General features: G+C 38.4%; 1 protein-coding gene across 4 annotated transcripts in view; it reads right to left on the bottom strand.

Moving 5' to 3' along the window:
* The window catches only part of gal3st4 (galactose-3-O-sulfotransferase 4), an 82677-nt gene that overhangs the window by 45197 nt on the left and 16104 nt on the right, over positions 1-21376 (bottom strand). For 2 of the 4 annotated variants that reach the window (XM_044183781.1, XM_044183780.1), the window contains exon 1: positions 10997-11456. The exons of 1 other annotated variant lie outside the window; for it this stretch is intronic. In XM_044183781.1, the coding sequence (XP_044039716.1) occupies positions 10997-11019 (23 nt within the window). In that variant the 5' untranslated portion in view covers positions 11020-11456. Of the gene's footprint in view, positions 1-10996; positions 11461-21376 lie in introns of those variants that run through there. One more of the 4 variants, XM_044183782.1, reaches the window with a different exon arrangement.

The raw sequence follows: 21376 nt of genomic DNA on the forward strand, positions 1-21376 counted from the left end.
GTTTTAGCCAACTATGGAAGTATATCTAACCTTCCCTTTCTCTCTAAGATGCTTGAGAAAGCAATTGCCAATTAGTTGTGTGACTTTCTAAATAACAATAATTTGTTTAAGGATTTTCAGTCAGGATTTAGAGTGCATCAAGGCACAGAGACAGCACTGGTGAAATTTACAAATTACCTTCTCATCGCATCAGATAATGGCCTTGTCTCTGTACTTGTCTTGTTAGATCTTAGTGCTGCATTCGACACCATTGACCACATCCTATTACAGAGACTGGAACATTTAATTGGCATTACAGGAACCGCACTAAGCTGGTTTAAATCCTATCTATCAGATAGATCTCAGAATGTACATGTTAACTATGAATCCTCCAAGTTAGTCACAGAGTTCTGCAAGGTTCTGTATTTGGACCAATTCTATTCACCGTAAATATGCTTCCTTTAGACAATATTATTAGGAAACACTCCATAAACTTTCATTGTTATGTGGATCATACCCAATTATATCTATCGATCAAGCCAGATGAAACTAATCAGTTAGCTAAACTTCAAGCATGGCTTAAGGACATAAAAACCTGGATGACCAGCAATTTTCTGATGTTAAACTCTGACAAAACTGCAGTTATTGTACTTGGCCTCAAACAGCTCTGAGAGAAATTATCTAAAGATATAGTTACTCTAGATGGCATTGCCCTGGCCTCCAGCACCACCGTAAGAAAGAGTTATCTTTGATCAGGATTTGTCCTTTAACTCCTACATGAAACAAAATTCAAGAACTGCCCTTTTTCACCTACGTTACATTGCAAAGATCAGGCACAAATTCTGTCTAAAAATGATGCAGAAAAACTAGTCCATACATTTGTTGCTTCTAGGCTGGACTATTGCAATTCCTTATTATCAGGCTGCGAATAAGTCCCTTAAGACTCTCCAGTTGATCCAGAATGCTGCAGCATGTGTACTGACAAGAACTAGGAAAAGAGATCATATTTCTCCAATAATCCACCTACAAAGCTCTTTGTGGTCATGCACTGTCATATTTAAGAGCTCATAGTACCTTAATACCCCACCAGAACACTACGCTCCCAGATTGCAGGGTTACTTGTGGTTCCTAGAGTTTCTAAAAGTAGAATGGGGGGCAGCGCCTTCAGCTATCAAGCTCCTCTCATGTGGAAATAGATCACAGTTTGGGTTCGGGAGGCAGATACCATCTCCACATTTAAGAGTAGGCTTAAGACTTTCCTCTTTCATAAAGCTTATAGTTAGGGCTGTCTCAGGTGATTCCTAAACCATCCCTTAGTTATGCTGGAACACGGCTAGACTGCTGGGAGACTTTCCATGATGCACTGAGCTGCTCTCTCCTCCTCTCCCTCTCCATCTGTATGCATTTTTATGCCATTGCATGTTACTAACTCAACATCTTCTCTCTCCCGTAAATTTGTGATTTCTTGTCCCTCTCCTCTCTCCTTCTGTTGCTTTCAGCAGGCATTTCTGCCTCCAAAGCTGTAGAGTCTGGATCTATGATTACAGGCCACCTACTACCCTTTCAGTGCCATGGACTGTTGGAACCTATTGTTTTTCTAGAGTTTAGTATTATTATTATTATCATCATTATTATTATTATTATGCCCCCTTCAACACATTTTTGAGGGGCTTAGGATGCGCGAAATTTTGCACACACGTCACAACTGGCAAAAATTGCACATTTCTGCAGTGATTGGGCTCGGGTGTGTCCAGGGGGCTCTATAGCGCCCCCAAATGCATTGTTGGGAAAAAGTTGCTTTGATCTTCATGAGATTTTCGGGGTTCATTTCTCTCATCATAAAGAACATATTTCAGTTTCTTTTGCGAGTGTTTACCCAACAGGAAGTCAGCCATTTTGGATTTCCTGCATCAATTTTCAAATCTTTAAACACATTTTTGAGGTCTTTAAGGATGCTAAAAAAAATCTTGAAACTTTGTTCCCAGACTTGAACTGGTAAATACTTTAATTTGAGTCCAATTTTGGGCTTGGGGGTGGCACGTCGGCTCTATAGCTCATTGTGTGGGCTACACTTGATATGCAGCAACATCTGTTGATGTGTCAAACGTGGTCACCATGGCAGACGCGTGACACCATGCCAAACATGAAGTGGGAATAACTCAGCAAATGTTTCAACTGATCAGCCTCAAACTGCATACAGTTATTGATGGACCACTCCCAGTTACACTTATGTGACATTCATGAGTCATAGTGCCACTTACTGGCAGCATGAAGCAAGCCACATGTGACAAACATCATCTGATGAAATTTACTTTGCAGCTTTAATTATAATTATTATTCTGCTCTTCATTTTTGAGGGAGTGTGATTCGCTTTCTAGTATAGTCTGGAGATTGGGTGTGGCAAAATGGCTCAATAGGGCCACCTACAAAATTTCAACGAAGCAGCACCTGCAGTACATTTCACTTAGATGGACGAAATGTGGGAGGCAGATGTATCATCTCTAGAGTTTAAAAAAAGCCATATCCTAAACTCAACAGGAAGTCAGCCATTTTTAATTTAATGTACCATTTTTTGCCATTTACAGGCTCCATACTTTAACGAATTAATTCTAGATAATTAATCGGATCGACTTCAAATTTGGGCAGGGCAATCTTAAGACCGGTATGATGCTAAATTCCGAAGCTTTTTAGGTTTCCTCAAACGCCGTTGCCGTGGCGATGTGGTGAATTTTAGCTCCTACAGATGAATATGATCAACTTCAAATTTGGGCAGTGTAATCTAATGACCAAGTTGTGAAGCGAATGAGGTTTCCTCAAATGGTGTTGCCGTGGTTATGTGGTAACATTTGGAGAATTTGAGCAATTTTTTAATGCCTCGACTTCAAATCGACTTCAAATTTGGGCTCCAGTCGGCGGATTGGCCAACTTCTGCTCTTGGTCTCCAGTCAACAGCCTGGCCGACACCAGTTCCTGCACTGCAGCAGCCTCCTGATCCTGCTGAGCTGCCGGCCTCCAGTCCGAACTCCAGAGAGCTTTTGCCTTCGTCACCGGCCTCCAGTCTGACCTCCAGAGGGGTTTCTGCCTTTGCCGCTGGCCTCCAGTCAGACCTCCAGAGGGGTTTGCCTTTGTCACCGACCTCCAGAGGGCTTCTGTCTTCGCCGCCGACCTCCAGCCCAACCTCCAGAAGGGTTTCGCCTTCGTCGCTGGCCTCCTAAGTTGCTCCGCACGTCTTGTCAGCCTCCGGACCTGCTCTGCCCTTTGGCCCTGCCTCCTGGTTGTCCTTCGGTCCACCTCTGCTTCTGTCCTTCCCCCAGGCTGTCCGCCTGATGTCTCCTGCTCGGCCCCCAGTCCATCCCCTCTTTCGCTCTGCCCCTGAATCCCTCCTCCAGACCCCCTATTCAACACATCATAGTAGGCTAATATGTAACATCTAGTTACAGGCATGTTCAAATGATTATTATTAAGTTTAAGACAACAAGAGATCAGCTGAAAATATTCTTGGCAATATGTTATTAGAGTGGCAAGCAAAGACTTACACTACTGAAACTGTATCCCAAATTATCACACATGCTGTCCCAAATTATTATGGATGTCCTGAAAGAATAGTTTTGTTAATACAGAAAATGGTGATCCACACTTGTACGACATCATATTAATTTCTTTACATAAATAACAGTTCTTGTTGACAGGGTCTATTGCGCTTTGTCGGCAATAGCATGACAACATCAAGTTCCACACTTTTTATATTGTTACTTAATGTAACACATTGATTAATACATTTGATTCTGCATGGCAAAGTTACTTTCTTTGTTCCTTTAGTCTTAAAGTTTTACAAGTCCTAGTTTTCACTTGATGGAAACAACATGTAGTGGAGCTTTCAGTTTACCAAGTTGGTGAGGGTCATAAATTTATAAACTGGCTTAGGATCACCCTCAACTGGCACTCAACATTCCTTTGTGACTCTTGCACCATAGTGTGAATTGTATCTCAACACGACATCAGATTAGTTTTACAAGCAGACCTGCTGTAAATAGAGAGATTGTCATTCAACCTTCCATTAGTGACCTGAGTCCGGCAAAGGTCATGGGACAGAGAAAGTTACTGGGGAAGGCTTATCAGTTCTCTGGACAGGCCTGGTTTATGGCTTAGAGGCCAGCTTTCAGAAAAGTCTAATTCTTTTCATTAATAAAGATCCAAAATATTCATCAAGATTGGGGTTGATCATGCTTACAGTGTGTCTGTTTCTGCCATATGTAAATTTACCTGATAGATCCGTGGTACACAAATGGTCAACTGCTTGGCAACGTTGTGTAATTTTGATTAGCACCAAGCCGCTAACTGCTCATACCTGAAAGCTGCAGTGGCCTGCTGGGCAGTGTGTGTAAAAAATACAACCACTCTGATTCACAGATATGCTTAGTGTTACTGCAATACTAGTATTAGTGACAATACTGCAGCTCTGTTGCAATTCAGTGTAAAATACATATAGGAATACTGTCAACAGCCCTAGGTGTCTCCTGTTGCGGTCATGTAGTCTTGCATTGCATTACAAACAACACTGAGGAAAAGTTTGCTTTTTTCACTGGGAACTTGTACTGAATTCACAAGCTTTTGGTATGTCAACACAAGTTACAGTCGAAGTCAAATGATCTGTATAATAAATTTTTTCCTCCATACTTGATAAAAATGATTTGTTATTATTTTTTTAACTACACATTTGAGATGATACTGGAGCAAACTATTACTGTTTCCTGCATACAGGCCAGCGCATCACTACAGTTACCTGCAACAAGGGATGTTGCCTGCCAGACTGACCCACCACAGAGACATACCATAAGGACATCTGAAGTACAGGTGTGTAGCCTGATATATTAGGTGTGAAGGAATTTTCCTAAGGGGACCTAGGTGGGTAAAAGGTAGTAGGTACAGATCATACACATGTCAAGCTTGTGGTCACTTGCAGACCTAGAAACAGAATGACCTCTGTCTAGCAATAGTTCATACTGCTGTTGGCTCCATATGTGCATGTCGACAGCTGTGTAGAAAGGAAGATCCATTGCCTAGACACTAAAGAACAGAAGATAGTATTCTCTGTCTCAGTCTTATGGTCTTTTCAGACAGGGAGCAATTGATATGCCTAGTAATACATTTTCAATGAGAGGCGAGCAGGCAGGTAGGGAAAATACAGTTGTACCAGCAGGGATACAGTATTGCACAGAAGCCGTTTCCATGGTTATCACGCCATGGAGCGTTAAATGGACCAGGTTTTTTGACCCTTCTACATGCATGAAATCAAATACGTTTTTCATAAAACCTTTGTGAAAGAACATGAAATATTTTTCTAATACCACAGGACCCTTAATGCTAAATTTAAAAATGACCAAAACTCTCCTTAAAAATAAAGCACTTTATTCATAGCCAATGAAATGGAAATATAAATTGGGTATATTTAATGCACAAAGTAGCAAATCCATAACTTTAATGTAAAAAGTCCAGATCATGTCCTCCATTGGGGTAAAAGGTTTCTTGTATACCGAAGTTGTTTCAGCTGGTAATGAAGCTTTCAGGTCACAGTGGTCATCTTGACATGTCCTCAAGTGGATACCGAGACTTCCTGATGCTGCTGACCACTGTGTTATCTTCAGGCCTTTGCTTGACTGAAGCATGACGCCAGAAATAACTTTCTCCTCTGATGATTTCTCATACTGTGAGAAGAGTCTGGTGGGTCCGGGAACACCTCATCAAACACAAGCTTCATCAGGTCACTCAAATAATCTGTAAAACATGGCAGAGTCACTGTTGAATGAAGGAGAAGCATGTAGGTGTGTGGTGATCACAGTCCTAATGTCAAGGTGATTACAGTATGACAAAATGAAACCAAAATGACAGAACCAAATTTTTAATCCCATAAAGTGACCAGTAAAGTGACCTGTCAACTTTAATTGTTGAATCTAGTTTGTTATATCATACTATGTATTTAATTTGTAGGCGATCTGACAGTAGTTACTGACATTAAAATATCTTTCATCTTTAATTTGCTTTCTATAAGGATGGATGCAGGAAGGAAAGTGTGGTGACATTTTGACTTTTTAGTATATTTATTTTAGTATTTATAGTAATTCAAGTAGGCATGATTTATTTCCATGTGAATTATTTTGAGCACTGAAAATAGTTTTCCTTTTTTTTTTTTTTTTTTTTACACATATTCTGTGTTTCTGTGGCTATTCTCTATTCTATACCATGCGCTTTGATTACACAGTGGAAGGCCTCAGTGGCGATGGCTCAGCTTCCCCACATCACTGAAGACTGTTCTAGATACAAGGACTGCCACTGGGCCTGAAATAACATTACAGAAAAAGTTCACACACTGAATTACACTGCATTAGTTTCAGCAAATAAACTGGCAACTAATACATACACACACTTGTAGGGATAGTTGAGTAACTCACAACATGTCAGTCGACCCTGTCAAAGTTGTAACTGAGTCTGCAGGGTCATAGGCAGCATCCAGCCCTCCTCCTCCTCCTCCTCCTCCTCCTCCTCAAGGTCCAGACGAGGTCTTTTTATTAGTGTGGATGTTAGAAAGGACTGAGGAGCTGCATAGGGAACAGTGCATGTGCCAACACCAAAGTCTTTGCAGGACACAGTAGCTTCGACAGCTGTAACAGAATTGTATTTTTTATAAACACCAAGGAATATGACATAAGACAAATATATGTACACCTACTAGGGGTGTAACGGTACACAAAATTCACGGTTCGGTATGTACCTCAGTTTTAGGTTCACGGTTCGGTACGTTTTCGGTAATGAACGTACCGTTACGACCCTAACAGCTGCTAATGTCTGCAACAGCTAATTGTTAAAACTAATATATCAGGCTACAAACCTGTACTTCTGATGAGGAGTCCTCTCCTGTCCTTATGGTATGTCTCTGTGGTGGGTCGGTCTGGCTGGAAACATCCCTTGTTGCAGGTAACTGAAGCGATGTACTGGCCTGTACAGTGTGCAGGGAACAATTATAGCTTACTCCAATATAATTTCAAATGTGTAGTTATGGAGACAGCTACAAACAGTGCAAAAAATTCTAACAAATCATTCTTATCAAGTATGGAGGAAAAAATGCATTACACAGAACATTTGACCTTGACTGTAACTTGTGTTGTGACATACCAAAAGTTCGTAAATTCAGTACAAATTCCTGGTGAAAAAAGCAAACTTTTCCAAGTCAGACTCAGTGTTGTTTGTAATGCAATGCAAGACTACTTGCCCGCAACAGGAGACACCTAGGGCTGTTGACAGTATTCCTATATGTATTTTACACTGAATTGCAACAGAGCTGCAGTATTGTCACTAGTAGTAGTATTGCAGTAACGCTAAGTGTATCTGTGAATCAGAATGGTTGTATTAGTCTCGGCTTGACTTTTCACACACTGCCCAGTAGGCCGCTACAGCTTTCAGGTATGTACAAGTTAGTGGCTTGGTAAAATAAAACCAATATTACAAACTCCAGCATTGCTCCAGTTTGTGGGCCTACAATAGATGCTAGCCACATTAGCCGCGGAACGTGCTAAAGCCAAGTTCAACAGGCTAACATGCAAAATAAACAGTAAAGCAGCATAAAAAACGGCAAAACTTACAGGTTCCAAGTTTGAAGTTGGTATCGTTCCATCCTGGAACTTCAGTTTTGAAGCAAATCCTTCTTTGTACTGGTCCTTGATGAGAAAGCAGTCCGAAGTAAAATGGTTTTATAAGAGTTTTTCAGTTGTTGTAGAGACATTTCCGTCAAAAATGAAGTTAATTCACTGGGTCTTCACTTCCTCAGATGATGGTAGCGATGAGCAGATAATACAGAAGCTTGTTTCACTCCTGTGAAGCGCACCGTTTCAATAGGCTACATTGTGCCGGGAGTTTGACAGCCCAGTCCCAGCCTCATCCACGATCGAAAGAAACGTTCTTCAATGTGCATCAGTTCCTACAAAGTCCATGGATCAAAGTTGTGTAAAAAACGGTGAAACATAGGTGCGGATTGGCCAAAAAGGAGTTCTGTGACTCTGCACTTGATTGCTTTTCCTCAACGACCGAATGTGTGTCTCATTGAACTGAAATTGAATTGCAAGAACTGAATTTGAATTGCGAGAACTGAATTTGAAGTGTAAGAACTTAATGTGAAAGTATATAGAGAGTTGAATTTTCAGTGAGGATCAAATATAGTTTCAGAGCGGAAACGGAATTCACTTCCAAACTAATACATTCAATTTCAAATTATGCTATTCAGATTCAGTTTTTCAATGCAATTCTTCAAGTTGAGCAATTCAAATTCAAATATAAATTATTCAAATTCAATTTCTAGTGACATATATTTCTGCCTATAGTTAGATCATTGTGGCCAATGCTGTAAATCAATGAGCAGGACTTTATGGTAATATTGAATTTACAGGATTTTTGTATCAATGTGATGAAAGTCATTGATTTATGAGGTATTTAATAAACTGGAATTAACCAAAAATAGATCCCCTGTGGTTATTTTATTTAAAACAATCTCTCAAATAAATTTCAAGAAAATGTTCTATATCATGATATATATCACTGCTGCAAAAAAATGAAGTATGCTGTGATAGAGTAGACAGTATATATCCATATCACCCACCTCTACATAGCAACACATTAAGATAATTCTGTAATAATTAGTGAAATGTTGATGCTGTCCATGCTGTGAACTGAGCACTATAACAATATCAGAAACTGTATCTTCTACCTATCTAAAAATTACAAGTTCAGTTTTTTGTTTTTAAACTAAACCTTATTTGGTGCCAATTTGAGGACCTTTTTTTCTACGGTTTGCAGCAGCAGATACAACTATTTCTATAATGTCAAACCCCAGAGACAGGGAGAGAGTTTGCACAAGGAAATTCAAATTCCTGATTCCTGCTAATGTAACAGTGAACAACTGTATTTCTGTTCTCTGTGGTCCAGAACTGGATTTGTGAGTGAGAGACAGACAGCCGTGGCCACGATTGTATATTTGCATAGCACAAAATTCAACTAAATTCAACCACCTTTTTATTGCTAGATATATTATTGCTAGATAGACAACCACAACCTATTTGACTTTTTATAGGAATCCATAGTATAGGCTTCAGTACTAAAGAGTACTAAAACTATTTGTCAATTATTACGTTAATTTATGAGGTTTTGAAGCTTTCTAACCTGTAAATGTGCTTCCCAGACCTTTTTGGCAAGAAATTATAGCTGAACTTGAATTAAAGGCCCCAGCTTATATCTGCCAAAGAAGTCTAAAACTGTCAAATGGTTTGAACAGCAAAAGTAACCCAAAATACATGTTATCTATTTTATTTGTTCATATCTGAAGCTTTCTAGGCTACATAATTAATTCAGAGACCTTTCCTAAAGAAATTATAGCTGAAACTCACAGTTTATCAAGTAAAATGACCTGCTTATTCTTCTTCCTTGCTGAGTCTATATGACCCTAAGTCACTAAACTGGACATTGGATCATTAACATCACTGCAATACTTGAAATAATTGTGCAATATTCTCTGTTTAATACTCCTGTGCAATATACTCTCTTTCAGTTTACAATTTCCTATTTATGGATATTTATTCATACTTCTATTACTGCTGTGCAATATCTACCATCTAATGATTTGGTTAATCTGCTGCACTTAACTTTACAGTACTCATTATTGCACTATTACTTAGTACTTACATTACTACATTGTATTATACCGTACCATACTTATCAAACTGTAAATCCACTTTTGTACTTTACACTTATTTTAGCTTTTATACTTTATATCCACTGTGTACTTAATTTATCTTACCTGTATTGTAGTGTATTATATTTTGATTTGCTTAGTACTTCTAGTCCTGTGTGCACTGACGCACACGCAGCTGTAATGAAAGAGTTTCCCCTTGGGGATCAATAAAGTATTTCTGATTCTGATTCTGATTAGAGCTTCTCAAACGTTAGAACTCCCTGATTTCAGTTTCATCCTGGGATGTGAATACTGTTTATTTTTATGCTGGTCAGGCAAAATAAGCAAACTAAGGACACCTTTCGAGTCTGTTAACTTGTGATGATAATTAGCTTTTTTTTTCATATTTTAAACTAAATAATTCAGAAAAAATAATAGTTACGTTGAAAAAAATAGGGAAATTAATGTCACTATATTCATACTATTTTTCGTCTTAATAATTAATCGATTAATTGAAAAAAATAATCAACAGATGAATCCATAACGAAAATTGTTGTTTATTGCTGCCCTAATTAGATTGACTATACAGTACTATATGATATTGTGTAACGGTGGGTGAAGTTAGTGAGCAAATTAGAAAAACTTTTCTGGGGAACCAAACCAGAGATTACCAGGTGTGATGTGATGGGGTGATGTCTCAAAACAGTTATAACAGAACCAAACAGTATGAAGGACACATGGGCTCCTTCTGAATGCATTTAGGCATATTTGTTTTCACTCTGGCCTGATGGTAATCAGTAACAGTGATTACAGTGCAGCTCCCTCTGATTATCACTAGACATATTAAACATATACCATATAAAATATATGGAAAGTATGGTAAAATCGTTATGTAACAATTTCAGAAGTAGATGGGCTGTATAAACATACAATAAGTGCTGTGATATGCACAGAGGAATCAGCAGTGGCCACCACCCCGCAGTCTCCACCTCAACACAAAGAAGCCCTTAGTTTATAACACAGCTTTCATTTCCACACACATACACACACACCGTAAAAGACATGAATGGATCTCGCAGATGGACTAAATAAATGTTAAAAGGCCTTTGCGTGTGAAGGACCCCCTCCAGCCCTCCACCCACACCTTCTCCTCTTTCTCTGCATGATCACTGCCCAGTGCCACCTTTTATTCTCCACGATCACTGCATTCCAGTGGCTATAAACCCCTCTGGTTTCCGTCTGGACTTCATTCGCTCCCTCTTTCTCCCACTCTGCCGGCTCCTGCTAGCTAGCTAACGTTACCTGGCTCTCCGTCTGAAAAGCATAGCTGTGTCCCCGGGCCGGTATCGGTGACGGTGTTATGGTGCAGCTGCAGAGAGCTCGGAGCATCTCGAAGGCTTCAGCTGCAGTTGATCCGCCGCCGATACAGATCAGGCCATGGACCCGGAGCTGCCCCGACACGAAGCCTGGATCAGTCTTTCGGAACACATTTAGTCCTGAACGAAATTCTCTTTCTGTGCAGCTCTAACGCTTATTCTGCTGACGGCCAAGACACATAGACTGACAAAGAGAGAGAAAGAGAGAGAAAAAGAGAGAGTAGTACTACCGGGCGCTTGCAAAATAAAACCGTTTTTACGGACATGCAGCAGAACAATCCACAAAGAAGGGCTGCCTCCAAGGCAGTAGCCAGGATTTTACAAATACTGAGGACACGAGTCCTGTCAGACAATTCTGACCTGAAACCAATAAAAGGTCTCTACTCTTTTTCAGTTAGGCCTACTTCGATTTTTATTTATTCACTTTCTGTCAATTTTATTCCAGCAACATGAAGGTCTTCTCTGTACTGCCAGAAATCAAATTCTAGGAGCAAAATGCTGAAGTAATCTATTTATTTATTATTTTGTTGGCTTAAAAGTAGTCAAAATAATGATAATAATTATAATGGAATCATCTTATGAAATGACCACTACGTGTAGGTTTTGAATTTTGGAATGTTTACTCCACCCAGAGTGCTAAAATACAAATTCCCCCGAACATGACAAGGCCATTACTTCAGTGTCCCCAATGGTTGCCTCTCATGGTTATTGTCCTTATCAATTAGTAATTCGTATTTGTTTTTATTGACTGTTTTAGCAAAGATACTCTATAACAAAGATTACACATTACAGGCAGCGCCATAGGTATGAAATGGTATACACTTCCTGTCTCCTAAGTGGGCGTGGTAGACTCTCCCCAGTATATAATAATAATAAATATAATATTATTATTAAGCAAAGAAACACACGTTTTGTTTCAGTTTTAACTTTAAATTCATGGTTTCACGTGTAATCTCTTTAGATTAGATTTAGATTCTTTGTCCGGTTGGAAAGCGACATCGGTAGCACTGCGGTGAAACCAGACTGACGGTCAGAGAACAGCTGTTGCCAGATCTCGCGAGAGTGTGTGGTTGCGACAGAGACAGGTCTCGATCAAAGTAAAATTTCTCCTGATTTTTCTGTCTGAAAAAATGCCATTTTAGTGTCAGAATGTTCTGAAGATATGTGGATTGTGAAAAATAGGTCCGATATTTACTTTGGTGACTATGGGGCGAATGAATCTGTCATAATCTGTGCTCACGTTCACTTCTCTCATTGGATTGACTAGAGTCTGCCGCTAGTCTCCTAAAGAGGTGGGGCAGTGGTGAAACCCACGTGACACAGATACAGGAAATGGCTCTCAAGTGAGCCTTCTTATTGCAGAATTCACAAACAAACATGGCAACATATAATACATTTCTCCACTATAAAGATTAATAGAAAATATAGTCAGAGGGAACAGCTCTCAAAAAAAAATATAGTGTTTGGTAACATAAAATATAATCAAATAAAATACAATAAATTGAAATAAACAAGTGATAAGAAATTATCATATAAGGGGAGAATTCAGTCTAAGTTCAGTTATTTACTTCAGTGGGAAAGTGTTTTTGGATGTCATAATTTTTGTTCTTTAGTCCTTTTAGAATTTTTAGACATTTCAAACACAATTTAAATTCATTTAAAAAATAAAACAAATTTGGGGGATGACTTCACATTTCTACACTTGTGGATAAAAAAATTTAGCTAGGCACTAATTTGTATTGTATTATAACAGAGTTCATTATCTTTGCTTTGCAATATCAAACCAAATGTTATGTTGTCTCTGGAGATAGAAGTCGGGAATGAAGAGAAAATATATGTACCAGGATGCATGAGAAAAATATATGGTCCGTAGTTTTGACATCATTTTCACAAAGTGCATGCATTATCATCAATACCAAAGCAAAGTCTAAGTAATTCTTTAGAGGGGTACATGTTGTTCATTATTTTGAAGTGTGTTTCTTGCATTTTGGGGGGTATGGGAAGTAAATAGTAAATGGATTATATAGTCTTTCCCGACTTCAACTACATATCACATTCACCCCATTCACGCACATTCATACACTGATGGCATACTAAGTGCTCATCAGTCCAAGGTAACTAATCACCGTCCTAAGAAGAAATTCCAATCCTCCAATTTTTTGAATAAGTGCTTTGGAATACAGTGCCAAAATGAGCAGCTGTGTTTGATCCAGGACTTTATCCAATTTATTTTAAAGGTTCAATTAAGGTCATCAAAGTCAATAACTTTAAGTCCTCCATCCTTTATGTCTGTTTTCATATAATGTGGTCTGTTTCTCCAAATTAAATTTAAATTGATTTGGTTAAAAGATTTTATCAGTTTGTTTGGAATGGCATTGGAGTAGGCTGGTTAAATACATCTTGATAAACATTCCATCTTAGTTAGATACATTTGGCAGAGTATTGATACCTCTCTTAGAAGCCATGAGTTTAGTTTTGACTTACATTCTTTAATTTTATTTTCCACATTTAGAAATTGGCTTTGTTCCTTTGAAAGGTAAATTCACAGGTATTTGATTTCTGATTTAATAGGAATATTACAGATTTCTTTCAATGAAGTGTCATGGACAGCAAACAATTCACATTTCTTTAAATTTAATGTCAAACCTGAAGCTTTGAGAATTTTAAAATTTTTGTGATAGTTATTGGGATTTGATATTTGTCTTTTAAAAATATCACAGTTTTTAAGATAGATTGCTTGCATTTCTGTAGCTAAAATCAACAGATATGGTGAAATGGGGCATCCTTGGGGGATAACCACATTACCCACATCTTGAAGCTTGGGGTGATACCACTACGTAATATGATACAGCTACTGATATTTCGATATGGTCCACCAACGTCCTAAATTTAACTCTAAAGTCAAAATGTTCAAGTACTGAGAGGAAAAATGGATGCTCCACAGAGTCAAACACATTATAGAAGTCTAGAAAGAGAAGAAATCCATCATCCTCAATTTGGTTTCTATATTCAATGATGTCCATTACCAATCTTATATTGTTGTGGATTGATCTTCCTTCTAGGAAACCAGATAGTGTTTCTGCAATAAGATCTGAAATTCCTGTTTGAAGACTGGCAGTGAAGATGTAGGTCAGAAGTTTGTAATCTGAATTTCTAAGAGTAATGGGTTTTCTGTTTTCAATGAATCTGGGATCTTTCCCAGGTTTTGGAATTGAGACGATAATCCCATGTCATTGTGGGTGGAAGTACACAAATTTCAAAAATTTCGGTAAAAACTTGGTGCAGTCGTTCTCTTATATTTATCCAAAAATGTTTGGAAAAGTCTCCTGTGGGACCGTCCGAGCCGGGGGTTTTGTTAAGAGAGAGGCGACCAATTACGGCATCAAGTTCTGTAATTGTTATTTGATTATCCCGTGTCTGTCTGAGGCCATCCTCTACTTTGGGAATATGTTTTGCTATATCCTTTAAGAATGCATGATAGTCCTCATTAGAAAATCTAGTTCAATCAAGTTGGCTATAAAATTTCAGGATTTCTGAAGAGATCAATTTTTCATCTGTGATTTCTGCATTATAAACTATCAAGGATTTGATGATAGTTTTTTCTTGTCTCCTTTTTTCAAGGCCACAGAAATACGCTCAACCCCCCCCCCCCCCCCCATCCACTTAGCTCTAGATCTAATAAAGGACCCTTGATCTTTTCAACTGTAAATTTCATCTAATTTAGGTTGAAGGTGTAATATTTTCTGTCTATCGTCTTCAATAGGGTTAGATTTATTGCAGCATACATTTAATTGTAATGTCTAATTCTTGCTTTTCAATATTTATTTATTTATTTTTTAATTTTACTGGTGGAAATGGTAAATTGGCGTATTTTATATTTTAGGAATTTCCACTTTTTGGCAGGAGCTGTTAGCTCCTCAGAGTTTGCAATTTCTTTAATTAGTCATTTAATCTTTTGGCATTAATCACTATTTTAAAGCAGACTGGAGTTAAACTTCCAGTATTTGTGTGAATAGGTACTGCTGTCATTAGGTTTGACCTGTAGCGAAATACCACTGTGGTCAGTTAGTGGAGCAGCCGAAATATCAGAGTTGATTTTATAATGTACCAAGTGATTTGCAATTAACCAGTGATCAATTCTATATTTTAAATTGTGGTTTGGGCTAAACGAGGATTATTTAAATATTCCTGGATTTAAGTGTCTCACTTTAATGTATCAACCAGATTGTGTTTATTGCAAAAGTAAGTGAATATGTTGTTTGGATGACTTACAGAGTGTCTGCAGGGATATTTATAAAAAAAAACATCATGGACTAGATTTAGATCATCTCCAATTATGATGTTATCAATTGAGTGTGTTAATTTGAGATTGTCTAAATGTAAGCCAATTTGTTCAAGTAGATTTTGGTTTTCTTTGCTGACATTATAGCCATAAATGTTGATTAAGATGAATTGCAATCCATCAATGTTTAGGATAAGAATCAGCCAGTGACCAAATTCATCTGCCATATGGGATATAATCTGACCTTTAAAGTTATTTAGGAGGATGGCGACTCCTGCTGATCTTGAAGTGCCATGGCAAAAGTAAACTTCATCTCCCCATTGGTTAGACCAAAATATAACATCTTCAACCTTAGAATGTGTTTTTTTGTAGAAAAATATTAGAATTCTTCCCTTTACAAAATACAAAAATACTTTCTCTTTGTCATGTCCCTTAACCCCCTTGCATTAACAGAAATGAAAGAGATGTTACTCTTTAAACTGAACATACAGCAAAAAAACGATGAATTACAGTACCTTAACTGTATTAGAACGACAGAAGAAGTTTTTCCTACTAGGTATTGAAATATATATATATATTCCCTTTTTAAAATAGCAAAACCCTGAGCATACTTTTTCATTCAAAACTCACTTGTTTTCAAGATTCAAGGACCCTTTAATGGACTCTTTGTCCATTAAAGAAGGTGTGGGGGCAGCCCTGGAACAGTCTTCAGTCCTGCCTCCCGTGCTTGCTTAACTTTCTGTCATGTGTTTTCTTCTTTTTCCTCTTTTAAGCCATTTAATCTTAGGTTCCATCTTCTTTGGTAAAGCTCCAACTCTGCAGCTCTTTTTTTCCACCTCTGCTGCATTATTCCCTAGATCTGCGTTCTTCTCTCTAAGTTGTTTCACTTCTTCATGCAGTTTCTTGTATTCTTCTTTACATTCTTTGATTTTGGCCGAGTTATACTTGATTGCTTTTGCAATGCTAGCCATGGTCATGGTGTTCTGCTTTAGCTCCGCTTTGAAGTCCTGCATCATGTTTTGTAGAGTACCGTTAGCTGCCAGGATCGCAGCGCTGAGCTCCAGCAGTTTTTTCTGCGATGCTGTTGGTTTGGAAGAAGATGTTAAGGTGTTTTCTGTACCTTTGGCATTAGTCTCTATGCTTTCTGGACCACAGTAGTTGTGTGGTTGGAGAGCCTTCACTTTAGCATTAGCTCTTGCGTTAGCCATATTATGGTCTGCAGCAAAATTTCCAGGAAGTGCCCAGGGATACATTTCTGAATAATTTTGATAAACATCCTACAGATTTTCCAGATTTACAACTGATAGAGTAGGGTTTTGGTGAGTTATAAGCTGTTCACGGTGCGTCTACTCCCTCCGCCATCTTGTAGCCCCCCCGGCTCTCAAGTGAGCCGGCTCCCTTCTAAACTGTCTCTGGTTTTAGTCTATAAATTGTCAAAGAATAATTGCAAATGTTCCAAGAGCCCAAAGTCATGTCTTCAAATTGCTGCAAAATGGGTCCTAAAAACCATTAGATTACAATAATATGAAACAAAGAAATCCTCACATTTGAGAAACTCTACACAACTTTTGGTATATTTTTAATTTATAAATGTACAGTTTAAAATTAAATGTTATTTATTTATTTATTTATACATTCATCATTTATTTATTTATTTTGCACTCATACAAACACAGCATAAATTATTAGACAACAGAAGTGAAACAGTGTGACTGGAGAGGTCAAAAGGCTGTAGGTGTATAAAGTGGACCAGGGCTTAAGCCATGATTTAGATAAAATGAGGTTGTGAGTCCGATTTCCTGCTCAAGATCCAGAATCAGAATCAGAAATACTTTATTGATCCCCGTAGGGAAACTCTTTCAAAAACACTTTCTACCCTCATTTTCGCAAAGAGCGTAGTTTAAATTACACTTACAAGTTACTCAAGTTTCGAAGAAAAAGGAAAGTTAAAAGTTGGAAAAAGTAAGACGTAGAGACGGAGCTACGGCAACAGGCAGCATGCGGGCTGGCGCATGCGCACTACGCCTGAATCCCACCCACCTGAGCAATTTTGACGACCCACTAACCAACAAAAAAAATCACTTTTTCTTCATTCATTTCAATGTTGTGAATTGAATCACCTTACAATTAGATGCTAATGGTAGATGTTTTTTTTTAAAAGCCTCTAAACACTGTGTGGAGAGTAATGAATCGCTACTGAAACTGAGCATAGGTTGGAAAGAGGAAAGGACACATGAAATTACAGTTCCATGAAAGAGTTCAAGTTCTCAAGTTACAAAGTTCATGCTTTTATTTTGAAGGCAAACTGGGTGTGTTTCCGCATGGTTTGTTTCACTTCTGTTAACTTGACAAAGCAGGTTTGCTGAATCTGACATCAGCCTGTGATGCTAACAGAAAGGCATCCAGTGACAAAGCAGTCGGACTCCTCGTCAGTCTGGAGATGGCTGTTAACCTGAGAGCCAGTTGAGGGGGGAGTAGGACTCTCCCAGGAAAATGGAGGAGGGGGGAGCAGTGGACTCAGGAGTCTGGGGGCAGACAGCAGCTGAGTTAGAGGGGGGATGAGCAGGAACCGGTGTGTTGAATCTGTTAAAGAACAGATTAAGTTTGTTGGAGCTGTCCAAGCTGCCTTCAACTCCCCTGCTGCCAGTCGGTCTGAAGCCAGTAATGCTCTTCATGCCGCTCCAGACCTCTCTCATGTTGTTCTGCTGGAGTTTCCACTCCTGCTTCCTCCTGTACTTCTTCTTGGCCTCCCTGATCTTCAGCTCAGGTCAGAACTACTGTTGATTAACTCAGTGAAGTGAAGCAACTGTCAGTGCAGCCTGGTCAAGTTCAAATTGTGAATTGGAGGATTTCTGGGTTGTGAAGTTGAGTTTTCAAACAGCCACCTATTCCTATTATTCTAGTTATTATCATTATTCCAGTGTGTAGTGTGGTGTAATCTTGAAATTTTGAATAGTATAGTGTTGGATCTTTCAACTAAGAGACTGTGTTTTTTTTCTCTCTTGCCTTGTTTATCCTTTCTATCAAGGCCTTCATGTATATACGGAAGTAGATGGGTTTTAAACACGTATATTGATGTGTTTGCACTGGTACAACTGGTATGTATACTTTACATGAATAAAAATGCTTATTTTTTAAAAATAAATGTATATTTTGCTGACTATTCTTTAATGTATGCTAAACATTTTTCCATTATGCATTTTTCCACCATTAATTTTTGTATAGTATGAAAATCTGTTAGTCTGAATATATAGTGTGATGTATACAGTTTCCTAACATGCATTCACATAATACATTAAAATTAAGTGTTGTGCAACTACTTGTGAATATATTTATGAAAAAAATTTATAAAGATACAATCACACAGAAAAAGTGAAAGGGGTGCAAATACACAAATTTTGTACTTTTCTAGGGAAATATCGTACCCCTTACTCCACTACATTTATTTGACAAATAAAGTTGTTGCTTTACAGATTAAGAAAAACATTAACAATTAACATTAATAAAAACATGTAATAAGCTCATAAAATACGACAGATTAAACCGTTGTTTCCGAACCATTTGGCTTGTGACCCCTTACAAAAAAGCAGTGTGTAGTTGGGGCCTCTTGTCCTGTTTCAGATGGCCACTGGTTTGTTAGCACTTCCACTAACGAAACATTTCTGCTCTAAACTTCTCACATGGTTTCATTTAAAAAACTGTTTGAGACCCAAGTAGGTAAAATGATCCAATATATCTCAAAAACAATTATCTGACTGTAACTAAAGTAGATCCACCTCAATCAGCTAACTTAGTATAACTTAGTATCTTTAAATCAATTATCACTGTTCATGTTACTTGGTTATATAACAAGAAGTAAGACAAATTCCCAAAAATCGCACTAGATGCTCTGTCAACTTTGTGGGTTGAATGTTCAGAAAGTTGAAAGGATTTCAGGTATAATACTAATTACCATCAAATATGTGTGCAGCATGGTTTGGCCCCTTGAGAGTTTTTTGCTCCCTGAAGAATTGAAAAGTGTAGTCCAGCTCTGCAGGTTGCTGCTGCTGTTCAGTAACCTCACACTGCTGCAGCTGTTAAAACATGTGAACTTTACCCACCAAGAACTCACTGCTGCTCACAGACCAGGAGCATGCTAGTGCTATTCATTTAACAAGGCTGTTGGACGTGCTGATGTGCTGCATCTAACTGCTATCTAACCTTCTCTTTCTCTCTAAGATCCTTGAGAAAGCAGTTGCCACTCAGTTGTATGACTTTCTAAATAACAATAGTTTATTTGAGGATTTTCAGTCAGGATTTAGAGTGCATCATAGCACAGAGACTGCACTGGTGAAAATGACCTTTTAATGGACTTGTCTCTGTACTTGTCTTGTTAAATCTTACTGCTGCATTCGACACCATTGACCATCACATCCTATTACAAAGACTGGAACATTCAATTGGCATTAAAGGAACCGCACTAAGCTGATTTAATCCTATCTATCAGATCGATCTCAGTTTGTGTCCTGAGACAAACATGTTAACGGTGAGTCCTCCGTGCACGCCAAAATTAGTCATGAGTTCCGCAAGGTTCTGTGCTTGGACAGATTCTATTCACCTTATATATGCTTCCTTTAGGCAATATTATTAGGAAACACTCCATAAACTTTCATTGTTATTCAGATCATACCCAATTATATCTATCGATCAAGCCAGAAGAAACTAATCAGTTAGCTAAACTTCAACCTGCAATTTTCTGATGTTAAACTCAGACAAAACTGAAGTTATTGTACTTGGCCCCAAACACTTCAAAGATTATCTAAAAATATAGTTGCTCTAAATGGCATTGCCCTAGCCTCCAGCACCACCCTAAGGAACCTCGGAGCTATCTTTGATCAGGATTTATCCTTTAACTCCCACATGAAACAAACTTCAAGGACATCTTTCCCTACGTAACATTGCGAAAATCAGGCACATCCTGTCTCAAAATGATGCATTTGTTACTTCTAAGCTGGACTATTGCAATTCCTTATTATCAGGCTGCCCGAATAAGTCCTTTAAGACTCTCCAGTTGATCCAGAATGCTGCGGCATGTGTACTGACAAGAACTAGGAAAAGAGATCATATTTCTCCAATATTTGCTTCTCTGCACTGGCTCCCTGATTTTAAATTCTATTCCAGAATAGAATTTAAAATCCTTCTCCTCACCTACAAAGCTCTTAATAGTCAGGCATCATCATATCTTAAAGAGCTCATAGTACCTTATTACCCCACAAGAACACTGCACTCCCAGAATGCAGGGGTACTTGTGGTTCCTAGAGTCTCTAAAAGTAGAATGGGAGGCAGAGCCTTCAGCTATCAAGCTCCTCTCCTGTGGAAATAGATCACAGTTTGGGTTTGGGAGGCAGACACCATCTCCACATTTAAGAGTAGGCTTAAGACTTTCCTCTTTGATAAAGCTTATAGTTAGGGCTGGCTCAGGTGATTCCTAAACCATCCCTTAGTTATGCTGGAACACGGCTAGACTGCCGGGAGACATTCAATGATGCACTGAGCTCCTCTCTCCTCCTCTCCCTCTCCATCTGTATGCATTTTCATCCCATTACTGCATACTTCTAACTTGGCATCTTCTCTCTCCCATAGTTTTGTGCTTTCTTGTCTCTTTCCTCTCTCCTTCTGTCACTTTCAGCAGGTATTTCTACCTCCGGAGCCGCAGAAACTGGATCTTTGGTTGTGGCCAATCTGCTGCCCCAATGTTCCTGCTCGAAAACTGCTACTACAGTTGTTGTTATTGGCTTTGTTACTATACTACTACTATCGTCATTATTATTCCTATGACTATCATTCCTATCATTATTACTTTATTATTATTACCACTACCATTAAATTATTACTATTTTAAATTTCAAGGTAGAATTTGCATTGTGCTTCCCTCTCCCCACCCCCTATCCCTACATCACCGGACCCTCACGGCTATGTGGACACAGTAAGTATAATTGCAGCCCTGTTAACACTGTATATCCACAAAGTGCTTTAAAGGATACT

Source organism: Siniperca chuatsi, linkage group LG22 (assembly GCF_020085105.1).
Source record: "Siniperca chuatsi isolate FFG_IHB_CAS linkage group LG22, ASM2008510v1, whole genome shotgun sequence".
NCBI lineage: Eukaryota > Metazoa > Chordata > Actinopteri > Centrarchiformes > Sinipercidae > Siniperca > Siniperca chuatsi.